Here is a 22143-nt window from a genome sequence, read left to right on the forward strand (position 1 = left end):
GATCTATTTAAGGCTTTTTCAGCCGTCTTTAGGGCATGTTCAGTCCTGATGTATAGAAGCCGTATTTTTACTGCCTCATTATCAATGGTTTGGTTGTGGAAGAGCTGTCAATATCATTTTTAGGGAGACTATTGTTGCCTAACATGATACAAATAATTAAGCCCTTGGAGACCATTATTCTCACTACTTATTATTTGCTCAACCATTTTGCTATATTGCTTAAATTTGGTGAAGACTAAGAGCATTAAAATAAAGTGCTCTCCCTCTTATAAGTCTCTGGAACAACTTGTTATCTTGTTTGTTTTTAGCCACCTGAAATTTAATACCTGAAATTTAGATGTCTTTGCTACTGTTGTGTAGAGAAATTATTAAATCCATCATCCATATTAGTAACACTTTTTAGAATAAGGAAGGTACTTTTTAGAACAAGAGAACTGCTATTTATTTCACTAGTTATTCCTCACCACTAGTCTCAATTGTATTTTAAGGCAGAGCTCTACATTAAGGGGCATCATCCTGGAGTATGTGTGGGATCAGAAAGTACTGTCCTTCATGGACTTTCCATGCACATAAAAGGACTTAACTTGATGCAGCATACTCTTCTCTCTGTCCCCATCCAACTTTGCTGGTCAGTGGAAGTTGGAAGAGCAAATATATTCCCCTCCTCACTGTGGTTTGTTGTTCATGGGGTACTACAAGTCAGCAGTCCTTGTGCTCTGGTGAGGCTGGGCCCTGCTGAAGCAAAGAGGGCAAGGAGGAGAAGGCTTCTTACTCACTGCACAGCAGCCAAGCAAAACCTAGCCCTCTCTGTTTAGGTTTAGCTACTTGAAAATCCCCAATCAGATTATGTTAGAGGGGAGAAAACAAAAGCCAAATTCTGGCCCCACGTATAAAGCCAGACTGTACCTGCCAGGAGCCTGAATTTTATACATGTAATATGTGGATAGGGATTATCATCAGGCTGTAAGAGCATGTCGTTTACACCTTCGCTACTGTAGAACTCACTTGGAATATTCATTCATCATTCATGCAGTGTTGCTGGCTCATGAGACTTTGTGTGTCTCATGATATTTAATGTTTTTCTGAAAGCCCCCAGCTCCTGGAGTCATGTGATTACACGAGAATCTCAGTTTTCATTTAAAAAAAATTCTTAACCCTCATATTTTCAGAAAAAAGCTGGAAAAGGTGAAGCTTAAAGGATTAAAAATCATAAAATATAAATCCCCCAATTTATTATTTTAAATCTTATTTTAAGCCAAACTCATGATATTCTGCAATGTTCTGGGTCCCGAGTCATGATTTTTGACTCCCAAATTTCTCCATGTTACAGAGGACCTGTAGAGTGCCCTTTTCTTGGGTGTTATGGGGAACCAAGATCAGTGTGAGGGACACTTCTACCCCGCACTCCTATTTGTACAGACTTTATGACAGGCCATATGTGCAGTTTACTGCAGAGATTTAGCTTTAAGGGTATGCCTACCATACATGGCTCTGGGGTACCAAGACACCAGCTCTCTGTTGAGAATTATATTATTAACAAAGAACTTGTTTTATGGGACCAAATCCTGAGGTCCTTATTCACTAAATAGCTAGTTTAGCACAATTAGCACCTTACTTTCATGGACATTAAAATCACAAGTAAAAATTAAAGTTAAAAAACAATGCATCAGCTCAGTGAAATGTAACACTTTTTAGTTCTGGAGGAGTTTGGGTATTATATGTAGATTTTAATATAATAAAAGTTCCATTAAATGTTAATAATATACATAACAGCCAGTTAATCAAAATAATTCTATATTTTAACTATTACCTTTGTATTGCAAAATAACTATAAAATGTGGAAATATTTTTATTTCTTTTTAGCCCCCCACACATCTGTCAGGTACCTTTTTAAACTCTGAGTCCACAGTATGAGTACAAAACCTTCCAAACTAGTAAAAGGATAGAACTAAGATCTTCAGTACCATTCTTCATTCCAGATCAAATTGGAATTTGTTTAAAATTATGTGGGCAGGAACATATGCTATTGATATGAAATGTACATCATAGTGTCATAACAATATAGAGACAGCATGGCTGCCAATACATTTGAAGTTATTTAGATATGTATTACTGTATGCAACTTAGTCAGATAACTCATGGAAGCAGCATTAGGTCTGCTCAGTCACAGTAATGAATCAATGTAAAATAAAAACAGAGAATACGTCTTGTCATGTATTGCTTTGACCAAGGATTCATGAATGCCAGGTTCTATTTCTCTGGCAAGTCACTTACTTCTTTGAGCCTCAGTTTTCAAATGTAAAATGAATATACAGTAGAATTATACTAACCTTCCCAACCATGCACCAATTGGCATGCAGAGAACCCCCTCATTCTCTGATCACTTCTTAGCAAAAGCTTGAATATATGCTTGCTTACATACATATCGCTTGCTGATGTTTACAAACTCTACATCATATTTCCTAGTATACAATGAATTATTATAGTTATTGATACACTGCATTTGAATGAAGAGAGTATATTTTGTGGTGCATCATCTTCATCTCTGCTTCTTTATTTATTCACATTCTGGAGAGAGGGATAGCTCAGTGGTTTGAGGACTAACCTGCTAAACCCAGCGTTGTGAGTTTAATCCTTGAGAGGGCCACTTAAGGATCTGGGGCAAAATCAGTACTTGGTCTTGCTAGTGAAAGCAGGGGGCTGGACTCAATGACCTTTCAAGGTCTCTTCCAGTTCTATGAGATAGGTATAGCTCCATATATTTAATTTGCAGTGGGTCTCACAGTCATTTGTGTGAATTACAAAAGTTCTGGTATAACAGTACTCAAAGGGATGTTGTGATGATTAATTGAGGGCAAATCTGTCACAGATACTCCGTGAACTCCTAGTGTCCTCTGTTACATAAGTATATAACCATTGGAAAATGTAGTCTTTAATGACTGTAAAGCACTTTGAAATCCCTGATGCAAGGCACTGTAGAAAACTACTATTAGTAATGGGGTTGATTATTGGCCAGTTCCTGATGTCTGTCCTACTGAAGCAAAACCATATATAGGGGATTTCTAAAGCCCTCAAAAATCACAGGACTTTTGGAAGTGTTGATGCCATGATAAGAGGAAGTTATTACTGGAATAGAGATGGTTCCAGATAAAGAATAATTCTTGAGTACATTGTCATCAGGACTCAAACAAATGTAGGTGATGTAATCTCTGTTATGAGATGGGAAACCTTCTGGTAGACTCGGAAAACTTGTAGACTGAAAACAAATAATGGTAATTTCTCATGGAATAAAATCCTTTCCTCTTCTTTGCTTGCCTCCACCTGCCATCAATTCTGTGGATAGCATTCTTGTGTGTCTACTAGAAAACAATATAGTATGGCCAGGTCTGCACTACAGGGTTAGGTTAAATTTAGCCGCATTAAGTCGATTTAAAAATGAATGTGTCCACACAACCAACCCCATTCCATCGACCTAAAGGGCTCTTAAAATCGACTTCTGTACTCCTCCCCGGCGAGGGGAGTAGCACTAAAATTGACTTTGCTCGGTCGAATTTGGGGTAGTGTGGACGCAAATTGAATGGTATTGGCCTCCGGAAGCTATCCCAGAGTGCTCCATTGTGACAGCTCTGGACAGCACTTTGAACTCTGATGCACTAGCCAGGTACACAGGAAAAGCCCTGGGAACTTTTTCATTTAATTTCCTGTTTGATCAGCGTGCTGAACTCAGCAGCACAGGTGACCATGCAGTCGCCCCAGAATCATAGAGCATAGAATGTTTCTTCACTCCCCCTATCATCTTTGTCCCTGAGGTTATCACAGATTAGAAGGCTAAAAAAACCACACTCATGATGATATGTTTTCTGAGCTCATGCAGTCCTCCTGCACTGATAGGGCACAGCTTAATGCATGGAGGCATTCAGTGGCAGGGAGAAGGAAAGAATTAAGTGAGCGCGAACAGCAGAGGCAGGACGCGATGCTGAGGCTAATGGGGGAGCAAACAGACATGATGAAGCATCCATTGGAGCTGTAGGAAAGCCAACAAGAGCACAGATTCCCACTGCATCCACTGTATAACTGCCTACCCTCCTCCCCGTGTTCCATAGCCTCCTCACCCAGATGCCCAAGAATGCAGGGGGGGAGGCTCCGGGCACCCAGCCACTCCACTCCAGAGGATGGCCAAAAAACAAAAGGCTGTCATTCAAACAGTTTGATTTTTAGTGTGGCTACAATAAGCAATGTGGCCTTTTCCTTCCCTCCTCCCCCACCCCACCTGGGCTACCTTGTCTGTTATCTCTTTTTTTTAAAAATTAATAAAGAAAGAATGCATGGTTTCAAAACAATAGTTACTTTATTTCGAAGGGGAGAGGGTGGTTGGTTTAGAGGGAATTAAAATCAACAAAGGGGGTGGGTTTGCATCAAGGAGAAACACACACAACTGTCACACTGAAGCCTGGCCAGTCATGAAACTGGTTTTCAAAGCCTCTCTTATGCACAGCGTGCCTTGCTGTGCTCTTCTAATTGCCCTGGTGTCTGACGCAAAATGATTGTCTGCCATTGCTTTCACGGAGGGAGGGTGACTGACAACATATACCCAAAATCAGGCATTGGGAGCTTAACCCAGAATTCCAATGGGTGGCGGAGACTGCGGGAACTGTGGGATAGCTACCCACAGTGCACTGCTCTGTAAGTCAATGCTAGCCACGGTAGTGAGGATGCACTCTGCCGACTTAATGTGCTTAGTGTGGACATATGCAATCGACTGTATAAAATTGATTTCTAAAAATTGACTTCTATAAAGTTGACCTAATTTTGTAGTGTATACACTCTGTGAGCCTGAAAATGTCATGATGCATGCAGTGTGGTGTGAAAACACATGAGAACAGTTTGTTAACATTCAGGGAATTTCCACAAATAGTCACCGATGACAGACCTAGTTTTCACCTTGCACTTTTCTGTATCCACTTCATCCTTTCAAAAGTTGCTGTGTTTCACACTGCACCATCACTGCTACTAATAAACACACAGATATTTCTCTGTCCACACATACAGATGTTCTTGGAATGGCTATGAAGCTGCATTCAAAATGAGACTAACACTTTTGGTTGGTTTAAGTGGCATAACATATCCATGAGTGAATTAAAGCCTGCAGTCTCTCTCTGTGCCAAAGTGCCTTTTTTATTTATTTTTTAAAGTAGCTTTACCAAATTAAAGACTATGTAATATATTATTGTATGTGTGGTGACAAAGTTCCTCCTCTACCTTGGTGGGTCCTACGATTATTGGTGGATTTGCTCGCCTCACAGATTCACCCTGTGGGTCGGGAAACAGCCCAGAGACCTTCCCCTCTGGTAGAAGCCACAGTCCAGGTCAATTCCGCCTGTGTTTGATCAAGAGTTGGGAAGTTCTGGGGGAACTCAGGCCCACCCTCTACTCCGGATTCCAGCCCAGGCCCTGTGGACTGCAGCTGTCTAGAGTGCCTCCTGGTATAGTTGTGCAACAGCTACAACTCCCTGGGCTACTCCCCGATGGCCTCCTCTCCACACCTTCTTTGTCTTCACCACCAGACCTTCCTCCTGATGTATGATCACACTTGTACTTCTCAGTCCTCCAGCAGTATGCCTACTCACTCTCAGCTTCTCTCACACACACATGCACACACTTCCCCATCTCTGGCTCCCTTTGGCCTGACTAGAGTGAGCCCTTTTATAGCATGAGAGAGGCCTTAATTAGAGTCAGGTGCTTACCAGAGTCACCTGACTCTTAGCAGGTTAATTGGAGTCAGGTGTTCTCATTAGCCTGGAGCAGCCCCTGCTCTAGTCACTCAGGGAACAGAAAACTGCTTTTCCAGTGGCCAGTATATTTCCCTTCTACTACTCTGCTGTTCCCAACTGGCCTGGGTCTAGCACAGTGTGCGTGTGTGTGTACATATATATATATATGTATATAGAGAGAGATAGATGCACACACACACACATAATCTCTGTTTAAAAATTAGAAATCTACTTTTACAGCAAGGATGTATAGTTTATTTCAGTGTTATTGATGTTTTGAGATCTCTGACCTACTGTGTAATTGTATGTGGTGCATGGGGTAGGAGTATAGATCAAACTTAGAAGCATAAACTAAATCTGACCTGAGGACAAGCTTTCTTTGCAGGTGTATTTGTATTTATTTATAAAAAATGAGACTGTGTACATTTTTCTGAAATCCAAAACACATTAATGGGGGGGAAATAGATCCCTCCAATATACAGGGCATTAGACTGGAGCTTACTCAGTAGAGTTTTGCCATTAACTTCAGTGGGGCCAGAATTTCACCCCTGATTTCTACTCCCAGCATTACCTGTGATCTTGGGCAAGTTACTTTACATTGCTGTGCCTCTGCTTCCTCTCCCATCTTTGCTGTTTTGTCTACTTCATTGCACTATATATAAAATAGTGCAATGCCTAGCATGATAGGACCCTAATCTCAGTTTGACATCTAGGTACTACTATAATACAAATAATAAATGAATGTATCCTCCTATTACTACTTTGGAGGCGGGGAGGTGTTGGTTGGGGTGATGCAAAAGAAATTTTAAGTGCTAGGCCAGATTGGATACTAAAATCTATTTTATTGTTTGGGGAATGCTGCAGGGCTGAATTATCTGCTCAGAGCCTGATACGGAATGTTCCGAGTAGTGATGCAGCAGACTCTGACCTGGCATTTCCCAGCTGGCAAGCATTAGTACTGATGAACCGAATAGAAGACAAATTGTATCTATGTACGCTCTCTCTCTGTCTTTATGAGATTTATTTCCTGAAATGTTGAATGGATTTGGTGTATATGTGGACTCTGTCCCGTATGGTGCTGTAGTGCACATATTTTTAGCAGCACAGTGCCCTGAAAAGAAAATGAAACTTACAGGAAAATACAAGGGTAGGGAAGGTTAATGCTATTATCAGAAAAATTAAAATCTTTGGCATGAGCGTACTTGGACTCAGTGACTAACATAAACAATTCAAAGACATCCTTAAGCAGAATCTCAACTCGTGCAGCATAAATATCGATAACTTAGAAGACACAGCCACAGGCAGACCTGAATGGAGAGCAACTATCAATAAAGTTTGTGAACATGTTGAGAAAAACATCTGTGAAAAACTGGTTGAAAAAAGGGCCACGTGTCATGCCACGTTTTCAATGGGAGACATTTCTATGTGACACCTACCTTGACCTTGACCTTGCTCCTTGCAGATCGGACTGTACAGCCACAAGAGCACACACATGATGCTGTGATGTCATCATCAGCCATGACTGACAACTATATAGTTCATCAATGTCACTTTGGTTCAAAATTTATATGGTACCTCCCAGATAAAGTCGGCCAGGGGAAGGCCTCACTAGAGGACTAATTCCTGGGGGCAAGAGGTTATTTCTCAAACTGGATTGGGGGGAGGGCCTGGCCAAACTTTAAAACAGTGTATTACATTTTACTGGCATATACTTTAATTGTGCAGACTAAAGTAGATTATAATTTAACAGTGAACTTTTGTTAATGCTCTCATAAATTAGAAGCACTGAATCCCTACTAAGTTCTTAGACAACATGAGTTTCTGCTTTATACACATGCAGAAGCAATCCAGGACAGTCAACCTAATTGTCTGTGCCCAGAAAATAGGCTAAGAGAAGCTATCATGCAATAAATAACTTCTACTATAGTGCTTTTCACAATTCTTTTTCATAGGTGGTTTGATTTTTTGCACCTACATTGTTTTTCCTTCACATTATTGTCCTTGATCCTGCTAACACAGAATTCAATGACAAAACTCCCATTAACTTTAGTGAGAGGTGGATCTGTTCCTCATTTTCTTTTCTGATTTGAGTCTGTTTATTCATTTACATGGGCTTTTCATAATATTATAAATATATAACAGGAAGAGACCTTGTTATATTAATAACTTTAAAAATTAGTGGTTCACATTTTCGGAATTATAATATTTGTCTTCTTTTTATGGATTATATTCTGAAGCAAAAGGATTTGGCCTTCTGAGTAAAAAGGCTCTGATTAAGGTCAGCCGATGAGCAGAAATGGTTCCAGTCTGCCACTGAAAAACTATGTACCACTGTCTGCACTGGAGATTAGAGCTGGCTTATTCTTATTCACATTTGGTCAACAGATGGTCCAACTATTCTGTGTGCATTCTGGCAATGCAAAAACATTCACATCAACTAAAAAAAATATAATAAAAATAAGGGAAATGTCACTGGGCATCTGACTAGGATGAATGCCTCACAATGTCTGCTTCTCAGGAAGTAGGATGTTGCTGGCTGACTATAAAAGAGAGAACTAAGCAAGCAAGAATGTTGTTATTAGATTAGTAACTACTGATTCTGATCAGACTGAAAGACTCGAATGACAGCCAGGTGCACAAAGGTTATGTAAAGATAGTATTGTTGCTCCTTGTCCAGTGTGGGTAGCTAACATTTGGGGCCTTACTGTGTTGTTTCCATTAGAGAGTCAGGTATTTCTTTGGTGCAGTCCTCTTTATTTACGACGAAGGTTCACAAAGTCCTGTTTCTGTGAACTTAGTAGGAACAAACAGAAGCAGGTTGTTTCCTTACTCACAGTCTCCAAGCTTGCTTTTCAAGCCAGTCTTGTACTCCAATGAGCTCTGTCTACTCCCTGCAAGGTCACGCTCATGACAGCTTCTCTAGCTCTCTGGTTGTTTCTGCTTCTGACACACCCAGACAAACACATCTGCAACCAAACAAAGCCCTAGCCGCTACACTAGCAATCAGTCCCTGTGAACTCCCTTTACCCACATGGCTTGATTTTTGATTAGCCCTGCATGTGGCTGAGTGCCTTGGACAGTGGCTTCCATTATCTAAAGCTATCTTACTCAATAAAGGAGCCCAACTGCTTCTTCCAGTCAGCCTGAATTAAGAGTAGCTAGCATGCCCATCAGCTTTAACAAGCTCTGTGATTCCAGATCAATCAAAGGCATGCTTGATGGAAGCCATTAATACCTACCAGCATAATAGCACAAACATTCTTTCTTTTTTAATGTCTGCGCTGAGATAGACCAAACTCTCATGATGTTATAATGGCAGATTGTGGCCAGCACTGGATGGGATGTAACTGGGGAAAAGGTTACCAAGCAGTGCACTTGTGCCTCAATAGCAGAACGAGCCATGATCCCAGTCTTCACACTCTACCTCCCTCCACAGTAGCTAGCATTGCTGTACTAGGAGGGAGCACATACTGCACCCATTCATAGAACTGTGTCTGAATTAGGGTATGTCTACACTACCGGATTATTCTGATTTTACATAAACCGGTTTTGTAAAACAGATTGTATAAAGTCGAGTGCACGTGACCACACTAAGCACATTAATTCGGTGGTGTGCGTCCATGTACTGAGGCTAGCATCAATTTCTGGAGCTTTGCACTGTGAGTAGCTATCCCGTAGCTATCCCATAGTTCCCACAGTCTCACCCGCCCATTGGAATGCTGGGTTGAGACCCCAATGCATGATGGTGTAAAAACAGTGTCACGGGTGAGTCTGGGTAAATGTCGTCACTCATTCCTTCCTCCGTGAAAGCAATGGCAGACAATCATTTTGTGCCTTTTTCCCTGGATTGCCCTGGCAGACGCCATAGCACGGCAACCATGGAGTCCATTCAGCATTTTTTTACTGTCACCGTACATCTACTGGATGTTGCTAACAGACGCGTGTACTGCAGCGCTACACACGCATTCAGTGTGTGCGCTGTGGGGTGCGGAGAGGGATAGCAGAGTATGGTTGATCAGTTGTTCGTGTACTGTCTTCCATGCCATTGTAAAGTTGGCAATGATGGATCGACGGTTATCAGTGCTGTGGGCCGTTCTTACCAGCCGCTGCTGTCAGCATGGGTGCCCTGGAGCTGAGCGCAGGTCCGGGCGGACGTCGAGATAGGACAAAAATACGGGCGGGAATGAGTCCCTGAGTCATTCTCCTCCTTGTTATCTAAACGGATGAGTATGTGAGTGCGTTGCTGAGGCTGGCCTAGAATATGGGGTGCAAGTTGTACTAGGAGACCAGTAGCCAGGGAACCAGAGAGGCACTGCCAGGTTCCTTGTTGTGAGAGAGTCTGCGCGAAATGAGCTAACATTGCCATCTATGGGGTGCCTCTGCAACAAGCCCCCAACTGTTTGTTCCGCTGCCTCCCAACCCTCCTGGGCTACCGTGGCAGGGGCTGTCCCTCATCTGTATGCAATAAAGGAATAAGGTGCGAAGAATAAGAAAACAGTGACTTTTAGTTGAGATGTTAAGATGGGGGAGGGAGCAGCCGTCCAGTGCGTATGATAGTCCCAGGCAGGACATTAACTGGTGCGAGGAGGAGGAGCCCAGCATGCCCGCGCTATGATATCCAGGCCCAGTACAGATCTTTTCTTTAGACTGAAAGAGAGGGGCTGATAATGGACTCAGGCTCCCCAGTTGCTTATGATGTAAGACGGTTACCAGCCATTCTACCATCGATGGAATACCAGAGTGCATTCCTATTTTTACCCAGGTGCCCCCGGGCTGATCCTCACCTGAGGCCAGCAGGGAGACTCACGGGATGATGATGAGATGCAGCTACCATTCATTCTGCACTGTACCATCTGCCATCCGGGGAAGGGGGAGGGAGAGGATGCTGGTGTTCAGTGGGGCGCTTGCGAGCACACATCACTAGCATGCATCAGTAGATCGATAGCGGGGGGGATGGACACTGAAGAAGAAGTCGAAGAAAGAGCGATTTTTTTCCCTGTTTGGTGTCACGGGAGGGGGAAGGGTAAATTAACAACGGAACCCCTGAACCACCCCGGAGCAATTGTTTACCCACAGCATGGGAGCTCAAGCCTGGAATGCAAATATTTTTCAGAGACTGCTGACGTGGGTATACTGTAGGTCCTCCAGTACCCCTCCCTCCCTCCTGATGAGCATTCTATGTTGTTCTTGGCTGTCCGTTACGCTTGTCACACAGCTTGTGCTGTGACGTTACTGTTTCATAGCGCTGGAGATTTTTCAAATGCTTTGCATTTCTCTTCTTTAACAGAGATCTGATAAACAGATTGCCTGACCCATACAGCCGATCAGATCCAGGTATCTCCTGTGGCCGATGCTGACTCCTTGTTGGATTGGACTGCTCGCCACCCGTGCTGATCAGACTCCACGCTGGGCAAACAGGAAGATGAAATTCAAAGTCTCAAAAGTTCACAGGGCTTTTCTTGTCTACCTGGCCAATGCCTCTGAGTTCAGATTGCTGTCCAGAGCGGTCACAATGGTGCACTGTGGGATACCGCCCGGAGGCCAATACTGTTGATTTGCGGCCACACTAATCCGATATGGTAATACCGATTTCAGGCTACTCCTCTCATGGGGGAGGAGTACAGAAACCAGTTTAAAGAGTCCTTTATATCGATATAAAGGGCCTCGTTGTATGAATTAATCGGATTAACGCTGCTAAAATCAGTTTAACGCCGCTAAAATCGGTTTAAACGCGTAGAGTAGACCAGGCTTTAGTCTCTCCACATTCTGGCTGAGTTGCCTAGAACTTCTTCAGGCACTCCTGCTGCAGCGCAGCCCATCCTCAACTCTCAGTGCCAGGAGGAAATCAAGTTGGCTTTAACTTCATTACAAAACACCTCAAAACCTTCAAGGTTAACTAGTTTGCTCCCCACTCCTATATCGGGATCTCTTCACTACATTGGTGGTATATTATGAGGGACAGCCCACCTCAACCCTTTTTTGCACCAGGACCATAAAGGATCCTGCTCCCACTGCTACTGCTTTCATATTAAACTTTTAATTTGGGGGCCACAGATTGTGGTGGACTGAAGTGAAGAGGGGAAAAAACAGAGCAGTAAGGTATGCCCAGTTTCTCAATCCTTTAGAAAGCGAGTCATCAACACACTTGTAAATGCTACTGATGCATTTTCACAGAGTTCTAGTTGTGAAACTGTTTTCTTTGAATGTGAACCAAACATACATGGAGTGGGAAAACTATAAGAAATTTTATTTCAGTTATCCTGGAACATATCTAGGGAATAAAGGAGTCAATGCCAGGAATTTTCTTTGGGGATAAACTCTCCACATTATACACAGCTGACTAGAAATGCAACAGTACTCAAAAGAACTTGTGGTATTACACTTTTCTGGAAAATTATGAATTATTTTTTTAGATGGCATTAATTTTATTATTCTGCTGCTGCTACAACACTGACATCAAGAAGATGCCTGCTAGCTGCATATGTTGTCTGATGTTTATTAAACTCCCTTTGTAGCTCACATAAAAAGGAAGCTCTCGCTACCCTACACATGTAAAAGGTAAAGAAGCCCTTTAAATGTATTAACCATAGGCTCCAGTATAGAAGGGAAGAAAGTTCCAAGACCAGGATATCTTATGAATATTAATTTGCTAATAGCCAGTAGAATGATGCATTTTGTCCTTTAAATGACCCTAACACTACATGTCTTATCCACATGCAGAGATTTCTGACCTTTAAAATGTTTTTGTATTTTCATTCTCCAGGATGGAGGAAACGGTGAGAAATCTACTGCAGAATCAAGGATCTCCAGACCAGAATGGAGAGGGAACAGTTAATATCATGAAGGTGTATCAGGTAGCTTTTCTGTTGTTTACATATTTAAAAAATCTAACCAATGCTCTATATTTCCAACATCCATGTCCAAGTATTTTTGTTCTATCTTTATGAGTTATGAATGCTGGTAATCTATTATTATTAAAGAATTCAGCATACCTGGTTCCTCCTTACTTTCTCTGTGTATTCTCCCCCTAGTGCTTAAGGTTTTCCATTTCCATAATTACTTTTTTATCTTCTTGCTCCTTCCCAAGAAACTCTTTGCTTTATTATTTTGATTGTTGCATCTACTTTTCAGAAGGGAAGCATGAACCAAATGTTAAGCTTTATTAAAACATGAAATTTATGGTAAAATATTCCAAAGCACCTAAGTCACAAGATTTTACCAGAAAACTGTCACAGCAGTGTTCCGGCAATCCATATTTTCAGAGGTAATAGAACCTTGTATAAAACTGCAAAAATTTGTCTGACTTGCATAGTAGGTGTGCTTTGTCACTTGAACCTGGGATATAGGGAAGGTGAGCATCCCTCTGTACAAAGAGTACTAGGGGCTAGAACAGAGTTGTTTCTGGAGAGAAAAGCTGAGGGAGAACCAAGCTGAGGAAGGAAGCTTATATTGTGGTTTATGATTTATTAGAATTTTACTTTTCCCAAGAAGAGAATGAGATTTGAGCTAACGGAGGGTCTTTACATTCCCTTGAGGATGTTGAGGTATATTTTGCTCATTTACCCTGACATTCTGAAAATTCACTTATTTAATAAAGACAGTCCCAGTTATTCCAAAAGTTGCATTTCCTTGGTCAGACAGAGAAGACTTCAGTGCGTATTCATACCTTTACTAACAATCCTACAAGAAATAAAATATTGAAACATGACCTACTTTGCAGTTCTCCAGATAACGAGGCACTTGTGAAAAACATTGTATAGATACTTTCATGTCCCTTCTTACAACCAGAGCACGAGGACAGAGTAAAATGCAAAGCCAAATAACAGTCACACTTGATCAGAGGCTGCAGAATTGTAGGCACTTAAGACTTAATCTAAGGTTATGTATATGTTCAAGTAACTGGCATGGAAATAAATGTTAAGGTGATTCATTGTGTGATTTAGTTGTTAAGGTACATGACTAAGAGTCACAACTGTCATGGATTTTATTTTTGGATAGATGCTGCTATCATGTCTGATCTTGGACAAGCCACTTAATGTCTCTGTTAACCTGTCTGGGCTTTAGTTTCCCTGTCTGTAAACTGGGGATACTAATAGTAGCTAACCTCACACAGTGCTCTTCTGCAGCTTAAATAATTTAACACTGGTGTTCTTCTATGGGAAGTCCTGAATAATTGCAACATGCATTTTATTGTTCCATTTATTTATTATACAAAAAATGTGCTCAAAGCATTTTCTTCTTTACTGAAAGAATAACCAGCCTACTGCATTGTATGACAGTGATGAACAGAGGGAGTGAAAAATGAGGAAAATTGTTTTTGAACATTTTACTTATTTTGAATTGCTTTTCAATTCAGCCATGTCCACACCCCTTTTTGTCCACTTTTCTGCAAGCTCTCACAAAAATTAGTTTTTGTTTGCTCAGATTTTGAGGAATGGCTTTTTTTTCATTTGAATGCCTGTATTCATATGCCAGCAAGGACATTCACACACTAACGTGGATGTTTGCTATTTAGGCCAGAAGTGTCCGCTCTATGTATATAGTGTTTGTCATCCAATCAGGGAAAACAAACAATACCATGTGACTTAGGTGACCAGTCATAACAATCAACAGCCAATAGCTGAAAGCATCACCATAGCAAATAGTTTGCAGAGAACCTACTGTCCTAAAAACTCACAAGGTGTTTGGATACTCACTAATAATAAATATATTATTAAAATCCAATTCTGCACATAAATCATAAACAGATATTGGCTACATTTTTCATGAATTATATTACAAATACTTTATTCACTTATATGCAAGGCATTATAAATAATATCTGTCATTTTTTGATATATTAGCATATTTCACTATTGGGAGTAGCATCTGGAAGTAAAACCCTAGCAGTTACACTTTATACTTTGATATACATCCTTCTTTCAGTGCAGTATGACAACATTGTTTCCCATCTACAGCTCAATTCCAAATCTGGGATAAAAAGTATGAAAAGCATTTTTATGATATAGCATAGTACTTGCTGTCACACTGTCTGGACTGGCTCATGACTGTGAGTGCCTATCTCTGGGCAGACTATTAGAAAACAGGGCAGACACTCCAAACTGGTGGAGTGTTCTATAATAAGATTTCACCAAGCCAATGACAAATGTGAACTCCAGTCTTACCTTGGAGTCACAGACCGACCCCTTAGACTCTTCGGTTTATCTTGCCACCCAGACAAACTGGACTTTGTGATAAATGGTCACTCAAACTGAAAATCACACCACATCAGATTGCTCCCGGTCCCAAAAGACCAGTCACTTTCCCCATATCAATTGGTACTCTAGATCTTACACCAAAGACAAGCCTGGCAACCAGGTCTATAGGAAACTAACCAAATCTTTGTTAGCTAAGAAAAGGAAATGAGTTATTGAAACCTTAAAGCAGGTAAAATATATGCACAGGTGAGTCACACTTTGTAAATTTAAGTGGCAGCAGTGATGTAATAAACTGTCAGTTTGCCAAAAGTCTTTTCAGGCTACCAGTTTGTCTCTGGGGGTCTCCGTTTTGCATCTGGTACACTTCTCTGTAAGAGCCAAATGGTCCAGAGATGAAGGATCTTTCCTTGAATCCATATTTACAGCTGCTTCTCACAGAAAACAAGCTGACAGTGTCAATACCTACATAGGCTTTTCCTGTGATGACAGACAGTAAGGAATTCATTTTGAGTTTTTGACCTGCAAGCATCCCACACTATGACCATTTGCTTTGAAATTAACTCTTTCCTGTTAGAGTTCTTCATTTGCATTCTGCAACCTTTCTTCTCCTTTGATGGGTTGTTTAGTTACAGGGGTATACACAATATAAATGTTTGCTATTACATTATAAGAGGATACATATAAGTAAAACAATGCAAGTAACTTTTCATTAGTTTTCATTAACTTTAAACACCAAATACACTCTGATACATTTAACACTCACTTTCATCTATATACCTGTACCTCAATATAACGTGACCCAATATAACACAAAGTTGGATATAACGCAGTAAAGCAGTGCTCCAGGGGTGGGGCAGGGCTGCGCACTCCGGTGGATCAAAGCAAGTTTGATATAACGCGGTTTCACCTATAACACAGTAAGATTTTTTGGTCCCGAGGACATCGTTATATCAGGTTAGAGGTGTACTAATGCACAAGTGAATTGGCCTGGGGCTTCAGCATGAGCTGACATGTGGTCTGCCAGTTTCACACTTACCGTACATTCCAAATAAACTGGGAAAAAGTGTTAGTTTGAAACATGCTTTGGAGAATAATGAAGATTTAGTGATACCGAAATGTTTTATGAATTTGTGTCAGTTTTGCCAAATTGTTTAAGTTGGGGGAGAGGGGAGGGACAAAAATTCCAAAAGAGTTGCAACATTTCATTTAGACATTTATGAAAAAAAGTTTCAATTTCTAAAATTTGAAATGACTTTTAATTTCAATTCTATTTATTTCCTTCAAATTTATTTTTTTAAATGTAGAAAGAGCTCAAAATTTAATTGAATTATTTCATTTTGGTTCGAAATTATTTTTGCCCCCATTCTTTGGAATTGGTAGTAAACTAAAAATTCAGTTATTTACATAGCTTTAATTCCTAATGCTTTATTGAGTGCAGTTTTCCAATGCATAAGTACGGTTGGTACTATTTTTCTAAAGTAGAACACACCTTTTGAGTTTAATTATCAGTTATCCAGATTTTTTTTTGCACAATACAGTCCTATGTTTTGGAATAAATCAGAAAATATAGGACTGAGGGAGATTTTTAGAATGGCTCTTTAACATGAATTATTGATACTGTGTCCTATATTCCCTGACACTATGGTAAGCTAGTTTCATTGTGTGCAGCATGTTCAAATTAATATTTGAGTAGTCTGAAAACACTGTGCACTAAACACTTTTGATCTATTGACTATTGGACACATTTGTTTTTTGCAAACCCAGTGATTGTTCAGGAACATACAAAACTGAGTATTTATTACAATACCAGTATGCCTGACTCCAGAATAAATATTGCTGTTAATTAATTTCAGATCATAGAATCAGATAAACTCAGGAATGGAAGAGACTTTGAGAAGTCATCAAGTCCAGCTCCCGGAGCTGAGGCAGGACCCAGTAACCCTAAAGCATCCATGACAAGTGTTTGTCCGATGGGTTCTTAAAAATCTCCAATGATGGGGATTCCACAGCCTTCCTTGAAGCCTATTCCAGAAGCTACCCTCATAGCTGGAAAGTTTTTCCTAATATCTAACCTAAGTCTCCCTTGCTGCAGATTAAGCCCATTACTTTTTGTCCTTCTTTCAATGGATATGGAGAACAATTGATCATGCTCTTCTTTATAACAGTCCTTAACATATTTGGAGATGGTTATCTGGTCCCTTCTCAGTCTTCTTTTTTCAAGACTAAACATGCTCAGTTTTTTTAATCCTTCTGCAATAGGTCAGGTTTTCTAAACCTTTTAGCATTTTTGTTGCTCTCCTCTGGATTCTCCAATTTATCCACATCTTTTCTAAAGTGTGGCACCCAGAATTGGATGCAGTATTCCAGCTGAGAGCTCACCAGTGCAGAGTAGAGTAGGACAATTACCTCCCATGACTTATATGAAACTGTGACGTTGCCTCTATATGATTTTATGAAAATATGCCAGTGTAACTGGAATATGCTTCATGCAAAAAGTCTCTTGTAAGGTATCATTACAAAGCTTATAATCTACTGAGTATCCTATTTGTATAAATGTACCACTCTTGTATGTGAACCTAGAAATATGAAATATAACTCTGAGGGTCTATTGTAATTATGGGAAGTGTGGGCCATTAATGGTGGTTTGGAATCTTGACGACTCCCATTACGCAGGCATTGCGCGTGGCTCTGTTTTACCTGAAGTCTTCTGTTGAGTGTGTGCTGGAAGTGGATAATGAAGTCTTGCAGTGACATGTGATCATGTCACCTGAACTGAATCCACTTTAAACCTGGTGCTTTTCCATTGAGAAGGGGGATGGCAACAAGGATCCCGCTTATTGCAAAAGATATATAAATGGGTGGAACAGAACAAAAGGAAGAGCCATCATGAGGAATCCCCTAGCTGCCACCTGAGCTGGAAAACAAGGGCTATACAGGGGAAAGGGCTACCCACACTAGAAGACTCCAGTCCTGATGAAAGAACTTATTGAAACATCTCTCAGGTGAGATTTTATCATTGTACTCAATGTATTACTGTATTAGGCTAGATTTGATGTTTTAATTTTATTTTTGCTTGGTAATTCAACTTTGTTCTGTCTGTTACTACTTGGAACCACTTAAATCCTACTTTCTGTATTTAATAAATCACTTTTTACTTTGTAATTAACTCAGAGTTATGTATTAATACCATTGGGGGGGGGCAAAACAGCTGTGCGTACCACATCTATCAGTGTTATTAGAGGGCAAAACAATTGATGAGTTTACCCTGTATAAGCTTTATACAGAGTAAAATGGATTTATTTGGGGATTAGACCCCATTGGGAGTTTGGTATCTGAGTGATAAAGACAGGAACACTTCTGTGGGCTGTTTCCGGTTAAGTCTGCAGCTTTGGGGCACGTGGACATGCTTCAGACCCTGGGTCTGTGTTAGAGCAGACTGACATTTCTGGCTCAGCAAGACAGGGTGCTGGAGTCCTAAGATGGCAGGGAAAGCAGGGGCAGAAGTAGTCTTGGCACATCAGCTGGCAGTTCCCAAGGGGGTTTCTGTGATCCAACTTATCACACTAGGCAAATGGGAAATAGAAAGACTAAAAAAGCTACATGTCCACCTGCTTTGGGCCCCAGCCATGCAAACTCTTTCACATATGAGTAACTTTGTACAAAGTAATCCCACTGACTTCAGTAGGACTAACCACATCTTAAAATGTCTGCAGAATCAGGGCCTTGGTAAGTTACTTAGTGAACAGATAGTATGTATTTTACCCAAATCTGTCTGTTACTACTTGGAACCACTTAAATCCTACTTTCTGTATTTAATAAAGTCACTTTTTACTTATTCATCCCGTGTATGTATTAATACCTGGGGTGGGGGGGAGACAGCTGTGCATCTCTCTCTATCAGTGTTGCTGATTCAGTCCTCTGTCATGCCAGTTCCCATTTCGGGGAATAAATTAGAGGTGGCTGGAGATAACCTGACCTAACAGGCAGAGATGACTGCCACCCAGTTAGCTTGGGGCTGTATAAAAGCCTTAGTGGAAGGAAGCCAAGGAGGGAGTAGAAGCAGGGAGATAGCTCCTTCCGCCTGCCTGTCTACCTGCCTGCAGACAGTGAAGGGCCAAATGTACATGGTAAAACATTGGTGGGAACAAAGCTATGAATAAACTGCACCAGTGGTTACTAAACCCAGTGTCAGAGTGACTTTGTGGACCTAGCAGAAGCAGGAACCCAGGGGGCCCTGCTGTGCCCTACTTCATGACCCCAGGACAATCCTGGAGGGCTGGCAACCGTACTCTGAGAGTCTGCCAGCTCTCCTGAACTCCTTTACCCCTTAAATTTTCTGCCTTGGGGCTTTACCTACCAATTTTCTGAGTTTTTTAAAGCCTGATTTTTTGAAGTCCATTGTCCTTATTCTGCTGCTCTCATTCCTTCCTTTCCTTGGAATATGATGTTACGGGTTCAGTCACAGACACCCCCTTGGGACCATCACCTGATGTGCTGGAATTATCTCTGAGCCCGTTTTCCCTGCCGCTTGGGACTCCAGAACCCTGCCTTGATGAGCCAGAAACACTAGCCTGCTGCAACACAGACCCAGGTCTGGTCGACGTCCCCATAGCTGCAGACTTTAACCAAAAAGTGCTTAGCAGGTCACCTGTCTCCAGCACCCAAACACCCAGTTTCCAATGGGATCCAAACCCCAAATAGATCCGTTTTACTCTGTGTAAAGCTTATGCAGGGTAAACTCACAAATTGTCATCCCTCTATAACACCGATAGAGAGAGATGCACAGCTGTTTGCTCCCCCATGTATTAATCACTTACTCTGGGTTTACTAATAAACAAAAGTGATTTTATTAAGTATAAAAAGTAGGATTTAAGTGGTTTCAAGTAATAACAGACAGAATAAAGTAAGTCACCAAGCAAAACAAAGCAAAATCATGCAAATCTAAGCCTAATAAATTAAGAAACTGATTGCAGGTAACATCTCACCCTGACGCTATGTTCCAATAAGCTTCTTTCACAGACTATACGACTCCTAGTCTGAGCCCAATCCTTTCCCCGATACAGTCCTTGTTAGTTCCAGCAGACATCTTAGATGGAAATTAGGGGTGTTCTTATGACTGGCAGCCCCCTTTGTTCTTTTCCACCCTCTTTTATAGCTTTGGCACAAAGCGGGAATCTTTTGTCTCTCTGGGTCCCCACCCCTCCTCCTAAATGAAAAAGTACCAGATTAAGATGGATTCCAGTATTGGGTCACATGATCACATGTCCTGTGGGACCCCAGCCTCCATTCTTCCTGGGCTGGCTTACAGGTACACAGGAAGGCTCACAGGTAAATCAACCATTTGCAACCAATTGTCCTAGTCAGTAGGAGCCATCAAGATTCTAAACCACCATTAATGGTCCACACTTTGCATAATTACAATAGGACCTCAGAGTTATAGTTCATATTTCTAGCTTCAAATACAAGAATAATACATGCATACAAATAGGATGAACATACTGAGTAGATTATAAGCTTCGTAATGATACCTTACAAGAGACCTTTTGCATAAAGTATATTCTAGTTACATTATATTCACATTCAAAGCATATTTTCATGAAGCATATGAAGTGCAACGTCACACATGAAATCTATTATTTCATGATCAGTTTCACCCAAATTGCCTTCCACCTTTAGATTCACAAGCAGTTCCACCCTGTTGGTCAGAATCAAGTCTAAAATGGCTGTTCCCTGGTTACTTCCTCCATTTTCTGAAACAAAAACTTGGCCCTAATACATTCCAATAACTTATTGGACATTTTTGTGTTTTGCCATATTACTTTTCCAATAAATGTCTGGGTAAAGTCTCCCCACTGGTACTGGGTGTTGTGTTTTGGATATTTCTTTTATTTGTTCTAGTAATGGCTGATTTACGTAGTCCTCCTAATTTGGTGATCTATAGAAGATCTTTAGCATGATGTCACTCCTGTTTTTTTCCCCTTTACCTAGTGGCTTTCAGCTGGTCTGATTTCATCTCCTTCTGGACCTCAATAGAAGTGTGTAATATAATTTGATGTATAATGCCGCACCTACTCCCTTGTTTCTCCTTCCTGGCAGGAATACCAATACCCCAGTCATAAGATTAATTCCACCTGGTATCTGTGATGCCAAATGTCATAATTTATCTTATGTACCAATACAATACACGAAAATCTTCCTATTTATTCCCATATTCCTTGCATTCGTATATAGATTTCTCAGAGGTTGAGCAGATCCCCTTATCGCTTTCCCTTTTGTTGCTCCTATGGCCCCACTGTAATTTTCCATGTCCTCCCCAACATCAAGTCCTTTGTTAAGGTCACTTTTTTATGTTTACCTGGGAGCTTTTTTCACCTGCCCCCTTTGAACCTAGTTTAAAGGCTCAATAGGCTGGTGACTCTTCCCTTTCTTGGTCAGGTGGACCCCATCTCTTCCCAGTGGACCTCCTTCCCAGAATACCACCCATGGTTGAGGAAGCCAAAACCCTCCCACTGATGCCATCTATACAGCCATGCATTAATCTACAGGATACACATATCCCTGCCTTGGCTCTTACCCTCATCTGGGAGGATGGACAAGAACCCAGCTTGCACTCCTGACTCCTTCACCCTCACTCTGAGTCCTGTAGTCACTGGTGATCTGCTCGGGTCATACCTGGTCATTTCGGCAGATTAGTCATAAGGTACAGCTCACAGCATGCATTATTATTATTAAACTCCATTAGGCCTTGTCAAAATTCTCACTTGAAATGAAGATTCTTCTTCGAGTGCTTGCTCATATCCATTCCAGTTAGGTGTGCGCGCGCCCCGTGCATGTTCGTCGGAGAAACTTTTACACTAGCAACACTCGGTGGGCCGGGTATATATACCCAATATATCCAATATATACCCCTGCCGGCCCGCCCGCTCCTCAGTTCCTTCTTACCGCCCGTGTCGGTCGTTGGAACAGTGGAGCGCGGCTTAGCTCTTCTCCACCTACCCTAGCGATTTGCTCGTTCTTTAGTTTTTTCATGTACATAGTTTTTCTCTAGTTCATTGTTAGTTACTGTTAGTATAGTTGTAGTTAGTGTATATAGTTTAAGAGGATCGGGGGTTCGCCCCTTCTCCTCCCCCGGCACCGGGGCCCATGCCCGGTTCACCGGGCTTCAAGCCCTGTGC

General features: G+C 41.3%; 1 protein-coding gene across 4 annotated transcripts in view; it reads left to right on the forward strand.

The window, feature by feature from the left end:
- The window catches only part of NCKAP5 (NCK associated protein 5), a 608460-nt gene that overhangs the window by 371091 nt on the left and 215226 nt on the right, over positions 1-22143 (forward strand). For all 4 annotated transcript variants that reach the window (XM_075070259.1, XM_075070261.1, XM_075070260.1 and 1 more), the window contains one exon: positions 12535-12625. In XM_075070259.1, the coding sequence (XP_074926360.1) occupies positions 12535-12625 (91 nt within the window). The remainder of the gene's footprint in view (positions 1-12534; positions 12626-22143) is intronic.

The sequence above is a fragment of the Chelonoidis abingdonii genome, chromosome 10 (genome assembly GCF_003597395.2).
Source record: "Chelonoidis abingdonii isolate Lonesome George chromosome 10, CheloAbing_2.0, whole genome shotgun sequence".
Classification (NCBI taxonomy): domain Eukaryota; kingdom Metazoa; phylum Chordata; order Testudines; family Testudinidae; genus Chelonoidis; species Chelonoidis abingdonii.